Genomic DNA, 16,916 nt, shown 5'->3' on the forward strand with positions numbered 1-16,916 from the left:
TGAATACTTGAATGGCTATGAATATGCCAAAAGTTAGTTTTTGCCGGGACAAGATTTGGATATTGGCACGCAATTCGGCAATTACATTTCTTATTGATTTGTGAATTGTAGATAGTTGGAGATTAGATTAATATGAACTCGATTATATATTTATGGCTCAATGACTCAATTATACTTGCATCTCTTAAATATAAGTCATTTTTCACTTTAATATCCGATGTTTAAAACGTTTCAATATAAAACTTAAATTTATGAAAAAACCAATTAAAATTTTATAAATTAAAAAACTAACAATCAATTAAAAATTGAAAAAACAAAAAATTGGGAACGAAAGAGACGAGAGAGGAGGGAGAGGTAGAGATGAAGGAGGTAATTTTTTATATTTAGTTTTAATGTTATCTTTTAATTTGTTTTTTAAAATATAATAATTTAGCTACTTTTTTTTTCTTTTTTGTTTATTTAGTTTATTTTATTTGTCTACGTTAGTGTAAATAAATCTCACACATATTATATGCAGTCAAAATTAACAGACAAGTTAACAACATGAACACTTTACAATTTTCAGAAACTTTAAGTTCCACATTGAAACATTTTGAATATTATATACCAAACTAAAAAATAATCTATATTTGAGGAGTGTAAAGTATATATAATTAATCCTATATTTATAGAGAGAAATTACGTGATATATGGGGTTGTAAGGTTTTGGTCACTCCTTAACTTATTTGTGTGGGACTGACGTCCTATTTGTTGGGATCAACTCCTCATTGAGGACTTTATTAGGCTCTCCAAGATGTACTTAGTTTTTGTTTTCAAAAGTCGAGTCCCCGTTTAAAAAATTAAAAAAGTTATTTAAAGTACAGAAAAACAATTTTTTAAATTGGATTTCTAAAGTATTTATTAATTTAGTGGTATTTCTCTCTTTAATAACGGGAGAGATATCAAATTTGATTTTTCCCCATACAAAAAAAAACAAAACCTCATAAGATGGATTTATAATTGAATTGAATATTGAAAATTGAAATATATGATAAATTGGTATCGAGTGAATGAGCACCCCCCTATGCTCAGACCAAAAAGAAAACACCCCTATGCTAGCTACGTTGAAGTCATGCAGCCTAGAAATCAATTTAAGAATCTAAGAAAAACTTCCTCACTAAATTGGAACTTTTTCACAACAACATATGACTATATGAGTGATATGGACATATATCGATGTGAATATATGAAATAATTTGTAGAGTTTAGAGCGCATAATGATGAGCGCGCACACCTGGCTGTGATCATAATGTCTAACCTAAACTCTAAAGGCCTAAAACATGAGGAGACCAGTTTCACACGTAAAAGTGAAAAGTGCATGAGAAGATTATCATATTTCAGAATAGTTACGGTGAAGATATTCGCATGGCTATATATCATAGTATGGGGACAAATCGAAACACTATCAAATTTGAAAAATATGAACTCTTCAATCCAGTATTGGGAAATATGCAAAAACATTGTATGAGAAAATATCATAATTGAAAATAGTTACAGTGAAGCCATCTTATGACGCAGTATAACACGCAATTAAAAGAGATTAGAGAAAATTAGTGTTAACTCTAAAAAATAATCTGGAATCCACCAGAGAAATGAAAGAAAACTCAAGGTTTTCTGATTGAAAATAATTATAATAATGAATGTTACAAACATCCAAAAAGATTGTTTAAATGCGTTCAGAACCCTAAACGTTTGAAATTCAAAACGGAAATAAAAATTGAAATAAAATGCAATTTAGAAAACTTATTCAAAAACACTAAATTGCTTATTTGAAGCCCTAAACGAAGAAATTTGACTAAAATAGGCCCTCGAATCAGTATATCATGGGTCTATTTCTAACGCTGGGCCGGGCTGAAGCTTGTTTCTTTTCTTAGCCTTTTGGCGGTCGAGTTGTTGCATGAACCGTTCTGTCATTTGTTTTACGTCATCTTATGAAATGCAAACAAATCAAACGACTCATCCATTTAAATTTTAGGATAAAAATAATAAAGATGAATGCAAAAAAATGCGTATGTAGCATTAGAATCTCCATATGATAGCTCATTCTATATCATATTTGGTCAAAAAGATGTTAAGTAAAGTCTCACAGTCAGGGATCGATCATTTGTTTTTTAATATTGTTATGAGTTTTGAAACTGTGTTTTGGTCTTTGCGCTGTTGCATACCACGCTTACTCCATAGTCCATACACGATCATAAATAATAGGTACATTAATACCACTATACCACATCACATGGATATGTTTATATTTGTTGACATTCAAATCCAGAGTCTCCTCATAGCGAACAAATTAATTAAACCAAAGACTTCTAATCAGTGCATGATTTGATTAGTGTAATAACTAATTATTTTATTATTGGTGTCATTGTGTCAAAGGCTCAAAGCAAAGGCAGCCCCAAATTTAAATAATAATTAAAACATAAAGCATTTTTATGGTGCTGACGGTGCTGTATATATTTAAATTGATTACCATTAGAATACGACAAACTTTGCAATGTTTGACTGGTCAGAGTCTTCTTTCTTTTCTTTTTTTTTTTCTTTTTTCTGTAGTTTTTCGTATACCACGTATCTGATCATATAGCAGCATTAGGAATAGCACTATTGTTCTGGAATTGGATGAACAACTTTGACCTATAAAGTTTCCTTTTTCTATATATACAAATAAACTTTTTTTTGTCATGGCATCCCTTACGTCTTACTTACGTCAGCTCTTACGTACGTCGATCAGATGCCTTTTTTGTTCATAAATCTTATATTTTCTGTTGTTTTCTGTTGGAGTTACAAATTAAAATGGTGGATGTGTTAAACAACTTCTCAATACAAATAGAGGTTTTGGCTAGCTAGCTAGCTACTTCATTTTAAAAAAAATCTTATATATGATAATGGCTTCTTTTAATACGATATTTGGTTATATACGACTGTACGTTCACATGCACCATTGGTTATATATTCTAAATTCCAAATTATGAGCCACATATTAATTATAATAATCTAAGTTAAATTAGTATTTTTGGCTAATTATCAATAACGTACCAAATTAAGTTGAGAGATTGCTAGCAGATATATATATGGCACTTGACCTTTCATTGAAAACCTGACAATGACTGACCAATTCACCATATATTTCCTAGGGCTGGGCCTAGTGCATTTTTTTTCGGCGGGTAGATGCACATGCTATGAGTACGGGCATGTTAATCCAAGCAGCACTCATATATGCAAGATATATATATTTATATTTATATATATAATTGGCTTGAAAGTTGAAATTTATTAATCAAGAAAAAAGTAATAAGTTCAAAATTACGAAAAATTATTGTATGTGACCGTAACACCACATAACCTTTAATGACGTAGTGTTACCAATTCACTCAAATTATAACATGTGGACGATTTTAAGGGTTTTTTTCCTAAATTTTAGGGGTTTTCCTAGATTTTAGAGTTTTAAAAATTAATTATTATACACGTGTTATAATTTGAGTAAATCGGTAATATTACGTCATCATGTCACATGGTGTTATGGTCACATACAATAATTTACAATATTGCTAGTTGTCCCACATTCTTTTTCCCACATTTGTATCTCACCTGATGTGTCATTACTTTACTGGAAGAGTATTTCCTTTTCCTTTTTTAGGTTTTATTTTTTAATTTTTAGTGTCCAATGTATGAATGCCATGTAAAATGGTATGAAATTGTGGTATAAAAATGTGGTAAGTGTAGCATTACTGAATAATTTATCCAAAATTACGGCCATTCAGTCTAGACCATCTTTCATTTAAAATAATAAATATAGATGTGAAGAAAAAAAGCAAACCATTACTTTGTTACTCATAATAAATGCCTTACGTCTTATTTTGAAGAGTGAAGACATATCCCTAAGGAATGAACTTTCAGATTTCGAAGAAATTTCGATGGAAATTTTGAAAATTTTTAAATTTCGACAATAATTAGACGGAAATGACAGAAATTGCTATCAAAATATGGAATATTTTAATATTTTACCATATGTTTATTTAACATATTATCTACTAAATTGATAAAAAAACATTGAAGAAATCAAATTATATAATAGATTTCATGTGATATAAGGTGAATATAATGCGCGCTGTAGCAAATACTGTTAAATAAAATTAATATAATGTATAAACAAAAGTAGTATATTCTTTATACTATATAATTTAATTATACACTAAAATCTAAACTTTAATACTCTATATATTCTATATACCCTAATACTTTTTATACTTTATAATCTATACATTAAACCCTATATACTCTATATTTTTTAGGATATTAAGTTTTAGGCCCTTTAGAATACTTTTAATTATTTTTTTATATAGAAATGTATTAAGGTTTAAGGTTTAAAATAACTAAACGAAATTTCAAATTTTTTTTTTTCTTTCCAATTGCCCAAAGGCCCCAAACCCCCTCTCCTTTTTTATTTTTCTCTTACTTTTTTTCCTCGTACCTTTCTCTTCAGTCTTTTTTTTTTTTTTAATCTTTCATTCCTTTTTTCCCGTGCCTCTCACCTATCCAAGGTTTGTCTTCACTAAGTATAACAACCCAAATTTTAGCTTATGGTAATTTTGTTATTTAAATTTTTCAAATTTATTTTTAAGGTTTGTTTAAAGGAATTAGAAATTTCTTTAAATTTATTTTAACTAACTTCAACCTTTGGTTGTGGTTCTAGAGCTTAGTTGTGTGGAAATGAATTTTAGAAAATGAAAATTCAAAAATTTGGCGATTATTATTTTTTCAGAATTAAATTATAAGAGTAGGATTTTTCATAATTTTTTTAAAGTAATTTGACTATTTTGAGGTTATAGGAAATTAGTACTCATCAATACGAGTCCGTAGAATTTTTCGGTGAATTATTTTGAGTCTCGAGCTATTTTTGATGAATTTCTGAAGTTGGAGAAAATAGAAAATATGAAAATTTCGATAAATTTCGGTAAATTTTGATAAAGTTCGCTGAAATTTCAAAAGTTTCGAAAATTTCGGCAAACTTTTCCCGAAAAATTATTAAATATATGTTTCGATTTCGAAACCCTAAAAAAACAAAATTTTCGGCAAAACTTTGCCGAAAATTTTGAAATTTAATACCTTGATATTCCCAAAGCACCAAACTAGCTTTATATGGGAAGATTAAAACAAAAACCTTGCCTATGTGATTATGTGAGACAAATTTTTGAAGAGATAGTGCAAAATTTAATCTTGCCTTTTACATTTTCCATTTCTTACATATATTCTAATTATTATTATGTATATAGCACATTGACTTAATAAAAAAAGAGCAGTCATACACGGATACAAATATATTAATGAATCTTTTTATTATTAGTATAATCCCCAATTTGATCATCCTTGTACAAAGTCTTATGAAATGAATCAAAAGTCAAAGGGTTTATTAATCCTATTCTTTGTTGAGAATATCAATCTTCATATTATATTTCTAACCGAGTTAAAATTTGAACACGTGAATTGTTAACAAAAAATTAATTTCTTACGCAATCAGCAATAATTATAGTAAAACCTAAAAAAATTTAAAAAACAAAAACATGTTAAATGGCTGCTGCAGGGTGCAGCAGAGACTCGGGTTTTAAAAATATTTGCATAAAATGTTAAATGGTCGGTGAAAGCGCGGATTCTCAGAGAGAATTAAAGGGTCAAAAAGTCAACAGTCAGCAATCAGCCCTCGCCTATTCGGACACGTCAGCATAAAACAAATCCCACCCAACTATTCCACACTTACGGAGGTGGATCCCACGACTTTGCATCTTGACAGGTGTTCTTAGTTTTTGCTAGAGTGGGCCCGGCCATGTGGAATTTGACACTAGAAGCTTCGCTACGTGCTTCCATTACTCGCTTGCTTACGTACGTGTAGTTATATATCCACAGAATTACCCATATTGCCACCTCCGATGGTATATATAAGTATGCCTGCACTTCAACTACTCTAGCTCTCGATCTTCCTTTGCTCTCTTTTTCTTGTATTTTGATTTTTGGGTGTTTGAGAGAGAGAAAGAGAGATTAAGATGAAGTGTAGCAGTGAGTCTTCGAAGCTGGACAGAAAGACAGTGGAGAGGAATAGAAGAATTCACATGAAAGGTCTCTGCCTCAAGCTTGCTTCTCTTGTTCCTCCCCAACACTTCAAAGCCTCCAACTCCAAGGTATACATACATACATATATATTAATTAAAACTATAAGTACTCCGAATACTCGTCACATTATTTTTTGTGGTATTGTACATATATACGTTGTTTTAGACTTTTATTTAATAATATTGTTCAATCACTTCATCCAAAACAATCAGTTTATAGTACTCTTTTAATCTATGATTAATTACCTCCACTAATTAGTTGCAATTGAACTTCTGTTATTCAGGACATGCAGTCACAGCAAAATCAGCTTGATGTTGCGGCCTCCTACATAAAGCAACTGAGAGAAAGAATAGAGAACTTGAAGGGGAGGAAGGAGAAAGCAATGAGGTCATCATCACCACCACCCCAATTAGGGAGTAGTAGTCATATTAATAATACTGATGATAGCAACATGAATTGTATGATGTCATCGAGATTGCCTGTGATTAAGTTAAAAGACTCGGGTTCAAGTATAGAAGTGATGCTGATCAGTGGGTTGTATAAGAACTTCATGTTTTATGAAGTGATCAGTGTTCTTGAGGAAGAAGGAGCTGAAGTTGTCAGCGCTAGCTTTTCCACTGTGGGTGATAAGGTTTTCCACACACTGCATGCTCAGGTAATTATTAATCAATTAAACATATATATGCATATGTGTGTGTGTGTCTGTTTATATTATAGCAGTATATATATATAGGGTAACAATTAATTTGTGATGATTAAATTGAGTTTGAGGCATGGATGATTAATTTTGATGATATATGCTATTTATTTTGTAGGTTAAAATTTCAAGAGTTGGTGTAGAGACTTCAAGGGTATGGCAGAGACTGCAGGACTTGGTTTACTGATCGACTAGCTACTACGTACTACTGAATTTATATTGATGCTTTAATATTAGCAACTGCAACATGAAGAGAGCCCCAAAAGGAGGCTGAGGATCGACTGAATATGTGAATTGTACCAGTTGATTTGTTGGCTATTAAATATTGAGATTTCATGATGATCAATATTTGGAGTTGGCTAGCTCCTCAATTGTTGTAAATGTAGGCCGAATAAGGCAAGCTAGAAATTAATTAATGTAATGTTCAACAATTCCACAGAGTACTATGCCATATATACTAGGCAATACTAGTAGCTAGTTCATGTAGACAGTGATCGATGTCAGTATGTAAATTCTCAATAAACATATGAATTATTTAGTAGTACTCTAGCTCTGCATATAATTAATTACTTGAGACTCGAAGGATTCATTGCCTTTTATCAAAAAATTAAATCTTTCGAAAATAGTTGGAGCCTGGTCTTAAATCTCACAAAGATCAGGTTCCAACACTAAGGCCTGAGAGAATGTGAGAATGGCAAAAGGCACTTCAGAGATTCTATTTTTTTTTTTTTTTTAAGGGGTAAAAAAAATTGAAATAAGCTAAAACTGCATCTGTTATATTGATTCGATTGTGTTGATTTTTCTCTAGCTTAATTACTTGAGACTCGAAGGATTCATATATTGCCTTTTATCAAAAAAAGAAATTCTTTCGAAAATTGTTGGAACCTGTTCTTGAATCTAACAATATCAGGTTTTAACACTAGCTCTAAGGTCTGAGAGAATGTGAGAATGGCAAAGGCACTTCAGAGATTCTTTTTTTTTTTTGGTTAAAGAAGAAAAAGAATGGAAGGCATTTCGAAAACAATATGACCTCATTATAATAGTTTATAAAATGGAAGCAATAATTTTCTGATATTAAATAATTTACTACCCAATACCTACTATATAATATAAGCCTAAAAATGATATATAGTATGCAGTGATTAATTTGTATATATTAAAAGACTTGAAAACTATCTAGCTGCATTTTAAGGGGTAAAAAAAATTGAAATAAGCTCAAACTGCATCTGTTATATTCTAATTTTTTTGTAAATTAATTAAGAAAAATTACAAGGAGATGTGATAACCCAATTCGTTTTTAAGTCTATATATAATTGTGTGAAAATCGTAACATAAAAATTCACAGCATGCATGCTTGCATCTGGATAATGGAAATGGTGTGATACATGTATATAAACGCTACTTGCACTGCAGTACTATGCCAAGCACTTGTATCTAATCAAAGAGCATATATGTATATACAATATGTACGGATGACTATAGCTGCATGACTATTTAAGGTTAGACTTTCTTAGATTAGATTGGTGGTGATTGGTGAATAGTTGGGCGCGGAAGGAAGTTAATTGGTCAAATTCTATGTAGAAAATAATTAAATTTGAGAGTTAAACAAACAAACACGCTTAATTAGCGCTATATGGCTTCAGGCATTATTAACTATATATAGGGATCGAGTAAGACTTGAGTAGTCAATTAATCAAGCATAAAGTCAGCTGAATAGTATGATCATGCATATATATATGCGTGTGAAGAAGAGTACAAGGAGGTTTGGGTTGGCTACTTGGCTCTAGCTTCGATCTCCAATAAGCTTCGATCTCCAATAAGTTATATGTATATATATTACATATGGATCACTATTATTGGCTATTGCTTCCACTTACAGGTGGGGCGGCGCCTCCATCAAATTTCCAATGGATCACTATTATTGGCTAGCTTGCTTCCACTTACAGGTGGGGCGGCGCCTCCATCAAATTTCAAACATGCATATCTCGATCCAACACCAACGTTACATATTACAGCTTTAACTGTGATTCACATGCCATATATATATATAGCTACATCGATCAACAGATGATATGTAATTTCCAAGCTACACCCATGTGCATGCGCATGCATGCATGGCTTAGCAATTAGCTAGTATCATATATTGGTGATTCTTTAACAAGGTGGAGATCGATATGACCCCTCAAGATCAGTCTCAGTCTCAGGTGTCTGCTTTTGCAAGACAATAATTCTAGGCATAGTACAATTTTTCTACCACATGTATATCAAATGTTTAATAAAGGTAGGATCTCACTTTAATACTAGGTCAAATTGTGGTTTTATGCATGTCTTGTAGTGGGTGACATATATATGATGTTTATGTTTCTTTTATTATTATATTTTTAATCAAGATCTGAGTCTTCTGTTTGTTTTTAATTATAGCCGGGTATATACATATATATATATATATATATTGTCTAATAATAGGAAGCAAAAATGACCATGTAAACTGTAGGCAAAATTCATAAAAGTCTATTATTTAATAAATTTCTTATAAATCAATGACTTAATTTTTCAATATCACACAATTTTTATAAATTCTATGAAAGTCTGGATTGAAAATCATTAAATTTTTATAGACTTTTAAAGTCTAGATTGATTATTATCAAAAAATCTATATTGAATACCACATTATTCCCACCAAATTTTTTAATTTTATCAAAGTCATTTAATGTTATAAATATATAAAGATGCTAGTTCATTTTTACTCGGGTTTGTATTGTAAACTGTAGTTGAATCATTGTGGAATATCTTTCGGCCGGTACTTTGAAATCTTACCTTATAATTAAAAGATCAGGGAAAAGAAGTTTGATTTTATTATAGCTAGGTCTGTCAATGGATTGGACTTTATCCCATAGCTTAACAAATCAAACATAAATTAAGACTAATTAATTCCATCTTAACTAATATAATATATATAATCTATGGATATACACAATTGTGAATCTCAACTCTGTTCCATGCAAAATTTTCTTGAACTGTTTGGTCCTTGTCTTGAAAATTAAAAACGGGTGTTTGGGGTTACTTTCACAAAGGGGCTATATATTCATTAAATACAATACATCAGACGCATGCGTTGGGTCTCTAGATGAGCCTTCACTAGAAAGCCACCAAATAATTAAGTTGTAAATTTTGACTTTTTTTTTTAGCCAAAGTATATTTTGACTTTAATACTAAGAAAACGACATTGTTGCCTCTTAAGTCTTATCCATTGCCATATGCTCAAACACATATAAGGAATCAAATATTCAATGCCTTATTAATTCCCAAGATAATATTTTCATATCATATAATTACATTATAACCTGCAGAGTAATTAATTTCAGAGATACTTAATTATTGTCGCTTGTGCTCGCTGCTTCGTAAATAATGCATGGTTTTGACTATTGGGAAGTTATATATGTCAATTATATTTTTGTATACGTGTCTGATGTATAGTATTTGATAGTATAAATACAAAATTTTGTGGAATTTTTACTAATATATATATGTCCGATGCAGTGTGTTACACGTATTTAAAGTGGGTATAATTGGGCAAAAAAGTACATATTGGGTTACTCTATTAATTGTGCTGCATTTTTGTTTTTGGGATGAATTACACATATTGGGTTGCTCTAATTGTGCTGCAAAGAAGTATACTATGTATGAGTATGATGATCAAAATATGAATTAAGTGGGTATAGGCCTAGAGGCTAGAGTGTGTCAAAGTATGGGATGGTTTTGTGTTTGGCAGCAAATTTGTGGTCGGTGGAGAGATCATGCATCGGTCACTAAGAACATTATATATATTTTGTAGAGATTGTATGGACCCTCTAGAGATCATCATTCATTATGTCATTGTCACTCTTTTTAAGTGAGCTTGAATGATTCTTTGGGGTCTAGATCGATCTCCTCAATTCAGGCCTTGGTATCTGCTTTCTTCGACCTTAGGGGTTCTTGTTGTTGGGTTGCATATATTATCCATAGCTATGAAAGTGTGGTCCTTGTTGCTTAATTAGATCTAATATACCAAGCAAAGTTAAATCTCAAATTTTTTGTGTGATGGTTAAAGCCCTCGATCAACCAATTCACATATACATAGAAGCTAGCTCACTTACTCCACAATTTAGACAAAAATTATTGGAATTGTGACATTGTGAGGCTGGGATCTAATTGGTGAAGAATATATTCGGACGCATAGCCTAGGTAGTGAATTTGGTATAAATCATATTCATAGAGAAACAAATTAACAGACATCTAATTGCACAACTCTTTTGTCATTAGAACATAATTCAATTTCATATTTGGTATTATTGGAGAGTATAGAAGAATTGGAGCAATTGATGGTGGTGACTGGATCCACTTAGATACTTAGACGCATAGATAGATGAATGAGTTCATCAACATGGACACGTTCGTATTACGACTTAAGCAAATCATACTTCAACTTGTGTACAAGTTCTGACTTCCAAATTTGACTGAAAAAAAAAAAAGTTCTGACTTCCAAAATGAATTGTGTCAAACAACAAGCAAACGCCAGATGGTTGGATAATTGGGTTTGGGTGTGTCCACCAATCAACTCCATCCATCAACTAAACAGATTAGATTAGATTATCTGAAAAAATTTAGTGATATAATTAAACACATATAAGTATATAACATATAAATACATTTTTAACTTTCAAATTTTAATAGATTTATATTCCTAATTTAAAGTATTAATTTATAAACTATTTGACATGTTTGTAAGTTCAATTGATAAATTCTGAATTATATTATTTTTTCTAGATTTTTTGGGTGTTGTATTGACTATTGAGTAATCACAATACTCATCAAGATTGTTCCTTTTGCAATATTAAAACTTTAGAATATATCACATCACAGTTTTACACTCAAACTATTCTAGTTTCGTATTGTAATCTATTAGCTATTCGTCAAGATTGTCCCATCTAGGCTATTAGCTAGCAGCCTAGCACAAAATAAAAATTTAAGAGAAAATTAAAGGGTTAAAGGGATTCTCAAACTATTGAGAGCTTTGGCAAGTTATATGTTTCTTTTTATTTTTATTTTTGAAATAAAAAATTTGTGGTGAGTGTACATTGAGGTACAATAGAGTACATGCATGACCCCATTAGTTTTTGGTGAGGGAGAGAGGGAAGTGATAGCCGATAGGAGTGAAATTACGGTGGGAGACACAGAAAATTAAGATGCAGCACAAGGTTCATTTTGTAATTTACAAAATAATTTCCATCCATGAAACCCATAAAATAATTTTCTATGCGACTCGTGCGTGTATTTTCGTTTGTTGTTGACAATTTAAGTTTTTTTTTTTTTTTTTCTTTTTACTCTTTGCTTGAAGTTGAAAATTTAAGTTTACAAAAAAATTATTCAACAAAATCCAAAAGTTTAGAGGGAACTTTAAAACTGACTCAAAGTGCATCAGATACATTTTAATTATCATGAATCCATGATAGTAACCCATAAAATTATAACTAAGATAAAGTTAAATATACAATTAAATAATAAATCTTGAAAAAAAAGTAATATACTCAATATTTTTGCTTCATAGTCAAATTATGCATACAAATTTCAATGTTTTAAATAAAAAATAATAAAAGTTAAATTGAATACGTATGACATATTTTAGCTAATTTATTTTATGAAAACATGAACTGGATAGAAATAATATAGTATTATTCTTAAGTTGTGGAAATTATTATTTTTATTTGCATTAAAGAATTTTAATCGTTATTGTTTAAAATTTAAGAAATTTGATATTTGAATAAAGCTCGAATTCCTCTCAAAAAATGTTTAAATGTTTAAATAATGCTTGTCCAACACCATTCGAGTACGTGTTAAATTTCTAAAACTTCTAAAACTTGTCTTTAAATGACACAAATTTGACTAATCTCTTACATTTCTTATTTTTACACATGGCAAATTGGAATACTCAAATTATATATAAATATAAATGAAAATAATGGAAATGGAAAAGGGCAAATAAAAAGAGAGGAGACGGGTAGAGAGTGAGAGAGAGAGAGAGAGAGAGAGAGAGAGAGAGAGAGAGCGGGAGGGGAGGTTGTGACTTGGGGAGAAGGAGGAGACCAAAGTGGGTCAGACGCACACGTTGTGCGTAGGCAACACCATGTGCTCACATGGCTGATACCCATTTCCCTGATTGGCTTGATTGCAGACACACACAGACACAGAGAAGAAGAAGCTCAAAGTACAACACCAAGAAGAAGAACAACAACAGCAAAGCTACCAACTGTGACCCTCTTAGTCTCTGATTCTGATTGATTGATTCCATTTGTGAGTTTGAGTCGTCAAAATGAAGGAGAGCAGTGATGGGTTCGTGAGGGCGGATCAGATTGATCTCAAGAGCTTGGACGAGCAGCTGGAGAGGCACCTCAACAGGGTTTTGACTTTGGAGAAGAGCAAGATGAGAGACCAAGAGACCAACAACACCAACAACGCCATCCACCTCTCCTCCTCTGCCACCGCCGCCTCCGCCACCACCACCGCCACCGCCACCTCCACTTCCTCCGCCACCATGACCCTCGCCATACCCAAGAGGCACAGGCAGGACTGGGAGATCGACCCGTCCAAGCTCATCATTAAGACCGTCATTGCACGTGGCACTTTCGGCACCGTCCACCGTGGCATTTACGACGGTCAAGATGTCGCCGGTATGCCCCATCTCCCTCACCCTCCTGTCATTTTAGCTTCTTTTTCTTTTTGGACCTTTTAACTTGTCAAGTTTCTCTTTTTTTGTGATTTTTTCTTCAAAGTTCCCATCTTTTCGTTTCGATTTCGATACCCATTTCTTACTTTAACTTAATTTTTGATTATATTTGTTTTCTGCACCATGTTTATGTTTCTTTTCGTTTTCCATCAATACCCATTTGCTTTTGACTTGGTTTAATTTAATGTTATAGATATTTAAGGATCCTAGTTCATTTCCACTTGGGTTGTATTGTAAAATACTAAAATGTAGTTGATGTATAAAAAAGTAACGGTGGATTTTGATGCTGTTTTACCAAGGTTCAATTTAATTTGGTCAGTTCAATTTTGGGTTAGGTGAACTATATTGGGTCAGTTCATCTTTATTGTTTAAGGCCCTTCTATGGTTGATCCAAATTCATATCCATTGGACTGTGATGAAGGATTTCTGATTGTCCACTGTTATTGTACTCTTATGGAATCCGTGACTCTTACACGGGTTTGTGTTGAATTTTCTGGTGAGAGCAACAACTTGGATAATGTGGTTGTATTTCTGAACTTTCATGTGATCCCACCAGTTAGTTGAAATTTATTGAACAACTAAATAGGAAAAATACTCATACATATGAATGTTAGCTAAAGTGAGATCCTTATTTGTCAATATATAATATTGTAGTCACTATCAGTATCAGCATCATCATCTTTACCCAACTAAATTATGACCTTTTAGGTTCTTTGCATATTTGTCTTTCTTTTCTTTTTTATTGGTTTATCATGATACAAATTGGGTTGCAAATGTTACAGTTCATTGACGGCATTTTCTCCCCTTCTTTTTTGGTCACTTTCTTAACATCAGTTAAATTGCTTGACTGGGGTGAAGAGGGTCACAGGACAGAAGCTGAGATTTCTTCTCTAAGGGCAGCTTTTACACAAGAAGTTGCTGTCTGGCATAAACTAGATCATCCTAATGTTACGAAGGTAACTTTCTAGCTTTGCAATTTATTCTCCGTCTCTCTTTTGTTTTTCCGTATTTTTGTATGTGCCAATTGGATTTGGTTGGGATTTTCTATCTTGGGTGGTGAAGACTATTGAAACCCACAGTTAATTGTATTATGGAAGCCTCTAGCGTAGTCAATTTACTACCTCACTCAACTAGGGGGTGGTTTTTCTGGAAATATCGATATCGTGCCAATGTAAAGGTTTTCGTACAATTGCTGTCCTACCCAACGTATCAATATTCTCCGTGATGTATCACAACTTAAGGTATATTGTTTATACCAGAGAGAGTTGTCTTCTTCCTTATATGTCCATCTTCCTTTTCTTTGATTTCAAGAGTTAAGCTATTACTTCTAAAACTATCTACTGAGTAATTTAAGGTATATTGCAAAGAAGTTTTGCTATTAATTCTAAAACCATTTGTACATTGGTATTACCTTTTGGTTCTTTTCTTTTTGTCTGGACGTCGTACTTACAATCATTCTCTTTGCTAATTTAGTAGGCTATAATAAGTTAAAAACTTAAAATGCTGCTTCAATACATTAAATGCTTACATGAATTTCTTATGAATATATTTTGTGTCTAGAAATATTGTACGCCTTGCTATTACTTTGCGGTAATTTTGCTTCTAGATTGATTCTCACCAAAAACTTCTTATCTATTGATGTCCAGTTTATAGGGGCAACAATGGGTTCATCAGAACTACAAATTCAGACTGAAAATGGTCTGATTGGCATGCCAAGTAATATCTGTTGTGTCGTTGTGGAATATCTTCCTGGGGGTGCTCTGAAATCTTACCTCATAAAGAACAGGAGAAGGAAGTTAGCTTTTAAGGTCGTTGTTCAGCTGGCACTAGATCTTGCTAGAGGGTATTACTTATCAGTATTTCTTTTGCTATTTGTAATATCTTTGTTCTTTCTTCAAAGCATTGTAATTTGGTAAATAAAGAATGGAGTGCAAGTTGTGTTGTTGCCCGGCTAAGCACTTAGACAGTACTTGTACTATATTTTGCAGGTTGAGTTACGTTTCTTTTTCTTTTTCTTTTTGGTAATGCAGGTTGAGTTACCTTCACTCACAAAAGATTGTTCACAGAGATGTAAAGACAGAGAACATGCTGCTAGATAAGACACGTGCAGTCAAGATTGCCGATTTTGGTGTTGCTCGTGTTGAAGCTTCGAATCCTAATGACATGACTGGGGAGACTGGCACACTTGGCTACATGGCTCCTGAGGTATTTGGTCTAATCTAGTTGCTTAAGATACTCTGGCTAGGACTTCACAACCATACCAGAATTTGCCAATGTCTCTGCTACAAGAAGAGACATACAATAATAATTTGCTTATTGGATGTTTAATGACTTGTCAAATTGGTGGGTTACAGGTCCTCAATGGCAACCCATATAACAGGAAATGTGATGTGTACAGTTTCGGCATATGTCTTTGGGAGATATATTGCTGTGACATGCCATATCCTGACCTTAGCTTCTCGGAAGTGACGTCAGCTGTGGTTCGCCAGGTAAACCGTTCTCCTACCTCAACCATTGATTGGCCCCATGTTGCCATTTTGTGTTGCTTCTAAGGTTTTTGCTTAGAAAAGACAAAAGTTCATTACAATTAAGCCTTTTATTGGGCAATCACATGTGTCTTTGAAATCACAGAATCTGAGACCAGAGATACCAAGATGTTGTCCAAGTTCCCTAGCAAATGTAATGAAGCGATGCTGGGATGCCAACCCAGACAAGCGGCCGGAGATGGATGAGGTAGTTTCAATGTTGGAGGCCATTGACACATCAAAAGGGGGAGGTATGATCCCTCAAGATCAGTCTCAGGGCTGTCTCTGCTTTCGCAAGTATAGAGGACCTTGAAGATTTATTTCATTAGAAGAACATCTGGGATATGATTATTTTTATGATCAAAACAAGTCCAATTTGTATTTATGATAGCAAAAGAGAAAAAGAATTTGGGATGTCAAAGGAGATGAACCGGTGGTGGTGGGTATGCATTGATGGGCAATGCTATTTCTCATTCGTCGGGGGATGTAAAGCTTTTATTAATTATTGTTTTTTTTTTTTTTTCTTAAACGAATGTTTATTGTGACTGGCACTTCCAGCCCTTTGTAAGATCCATTACATACTAGTAATATTGTTATGATTAAGTTGATCATATGTTGTCTCTATTCATTTGGTGTGTGCCCTTGGCTAAATATAAGAAATAAATTTTTCTTATTGCAGATTACAATCCAACAAAAGATGAAATGAACAAACTGGGAATTTAAATGGCTTAAGAATTGGGAATGAAGTGGGGAGAGGACGTGATATCGTATAACCGAAGTTCAAATCCAA

At 32.5% G+C, this 16,916-nt stretch overlaps 2 protein-coding genes across 2 annotated transcripts; both read left to right on the forward strand.

Moving 5' to 3' along the window:
- Positions 1-6,026: 6,026 nt before the first annotated feature.
- Positions 6,027-7,331, forward strand: LOC147274793 (transcription factor bHLH162-like). Its single transcript, XM_086227940.1, has 3 exons — positions 6,027-6,209; positions 6,425-6,796; positions 6,957-7,331. Exons 1-3 carry the CDS (start codon positions 6,075-6,077, stop codon positions 7,023-7,025), a joined length of 576 nt encoding a protein of 191 aa, XP_086084066.1. The 5' UTR covers positions 6,027-6,074; the 3' UTR covers positions 7,026-7,331.
- Positions 7,332-12,901: 5,570 nt separating this feature from the next.
- Positions 12,902-16,737, forward strand: LOC147274794 (serine/threonine-protein kinase 52-like). The gene is made up of 6 exons (XM_086257000.1): positions 12,902-13,545; positions 14,436-14,557; positions 15,248-15,444; positions 15,632-15,806; positions 15,956-16,090; positions 16,233-16,737. The coding sequence occupies exons 1-6, from the start codon at positions 13,188-13,190 to the stop codon at positions 16,437-16,439; spliced, it is 1,194 nt and encodes a 397-aa protein (XP_086113126.1). The 5' UTR covers positions 12,902-13,187; the 3' UTR covers positions 16,440-16,737.
- Positions 16,738-16,916: the final 179 nt, after the last annotated feature.

The sequence above is a fragment of the Dryas octopetala genome, chromosome 9 (genome assembly GCF_963921425.1).
Source record: "Dryas octopetala chromosome 9, drDryOcto1.1, whole genome shotgun sequence".
In the NCBI taxonomy this organism is placed as follows: Eukaryota; Viridiplantae; Streptophyta; class Magnoliopsida; order Rosales; family Rosaceae; genus Dryas; species Dryas octopetala.

Bases quoted from the DNA above. Each gene is read 5' to 3' on its own strand.
- LOC147274794 (XM_086257000.1), top strand. From the start codon at position 13,188: ATGAAGGAGAGCAGTGATGGGTTCGTGAGGGCGGATCAGATTGATCTC. The intron at 13,546-14,435 runs GTATGCCCCATC...TCTTAACATCAG, and splicing joins CGACGGTCAAGATGTCGCCG to TTAAATTGCTTGACTGGGGT. The intron at 15,807-15,955 runs GTATTTGGTCTA...GGTGGGTTACAG, and splicing joins TTGGCTACATGGCTCCTGAG to GTCCTCAATGGCAACCCATA.
- LOC147274793 (XM_086227940.1), top strand. From the start codon at position 6,075: ATGAAGTGTAGCAGTGAGTCTTCGAAGCTGGACAGAAAGACAGTGGAG. The intron at 6,210-6,424 runs GTATACATACAT...TCTGTTATTCAG, and splicing joins TCAAAGCCTCCAACTCCAAG to GACATGCAGTCACAGCAAAA. The intron at 6,797-6,956 runs GTAATTATTAAT...TTTATTTTGTAG, and splicing joins TCCACACACTGCATGCTCAG to GTTAAAATTTCAAGAGTTGG.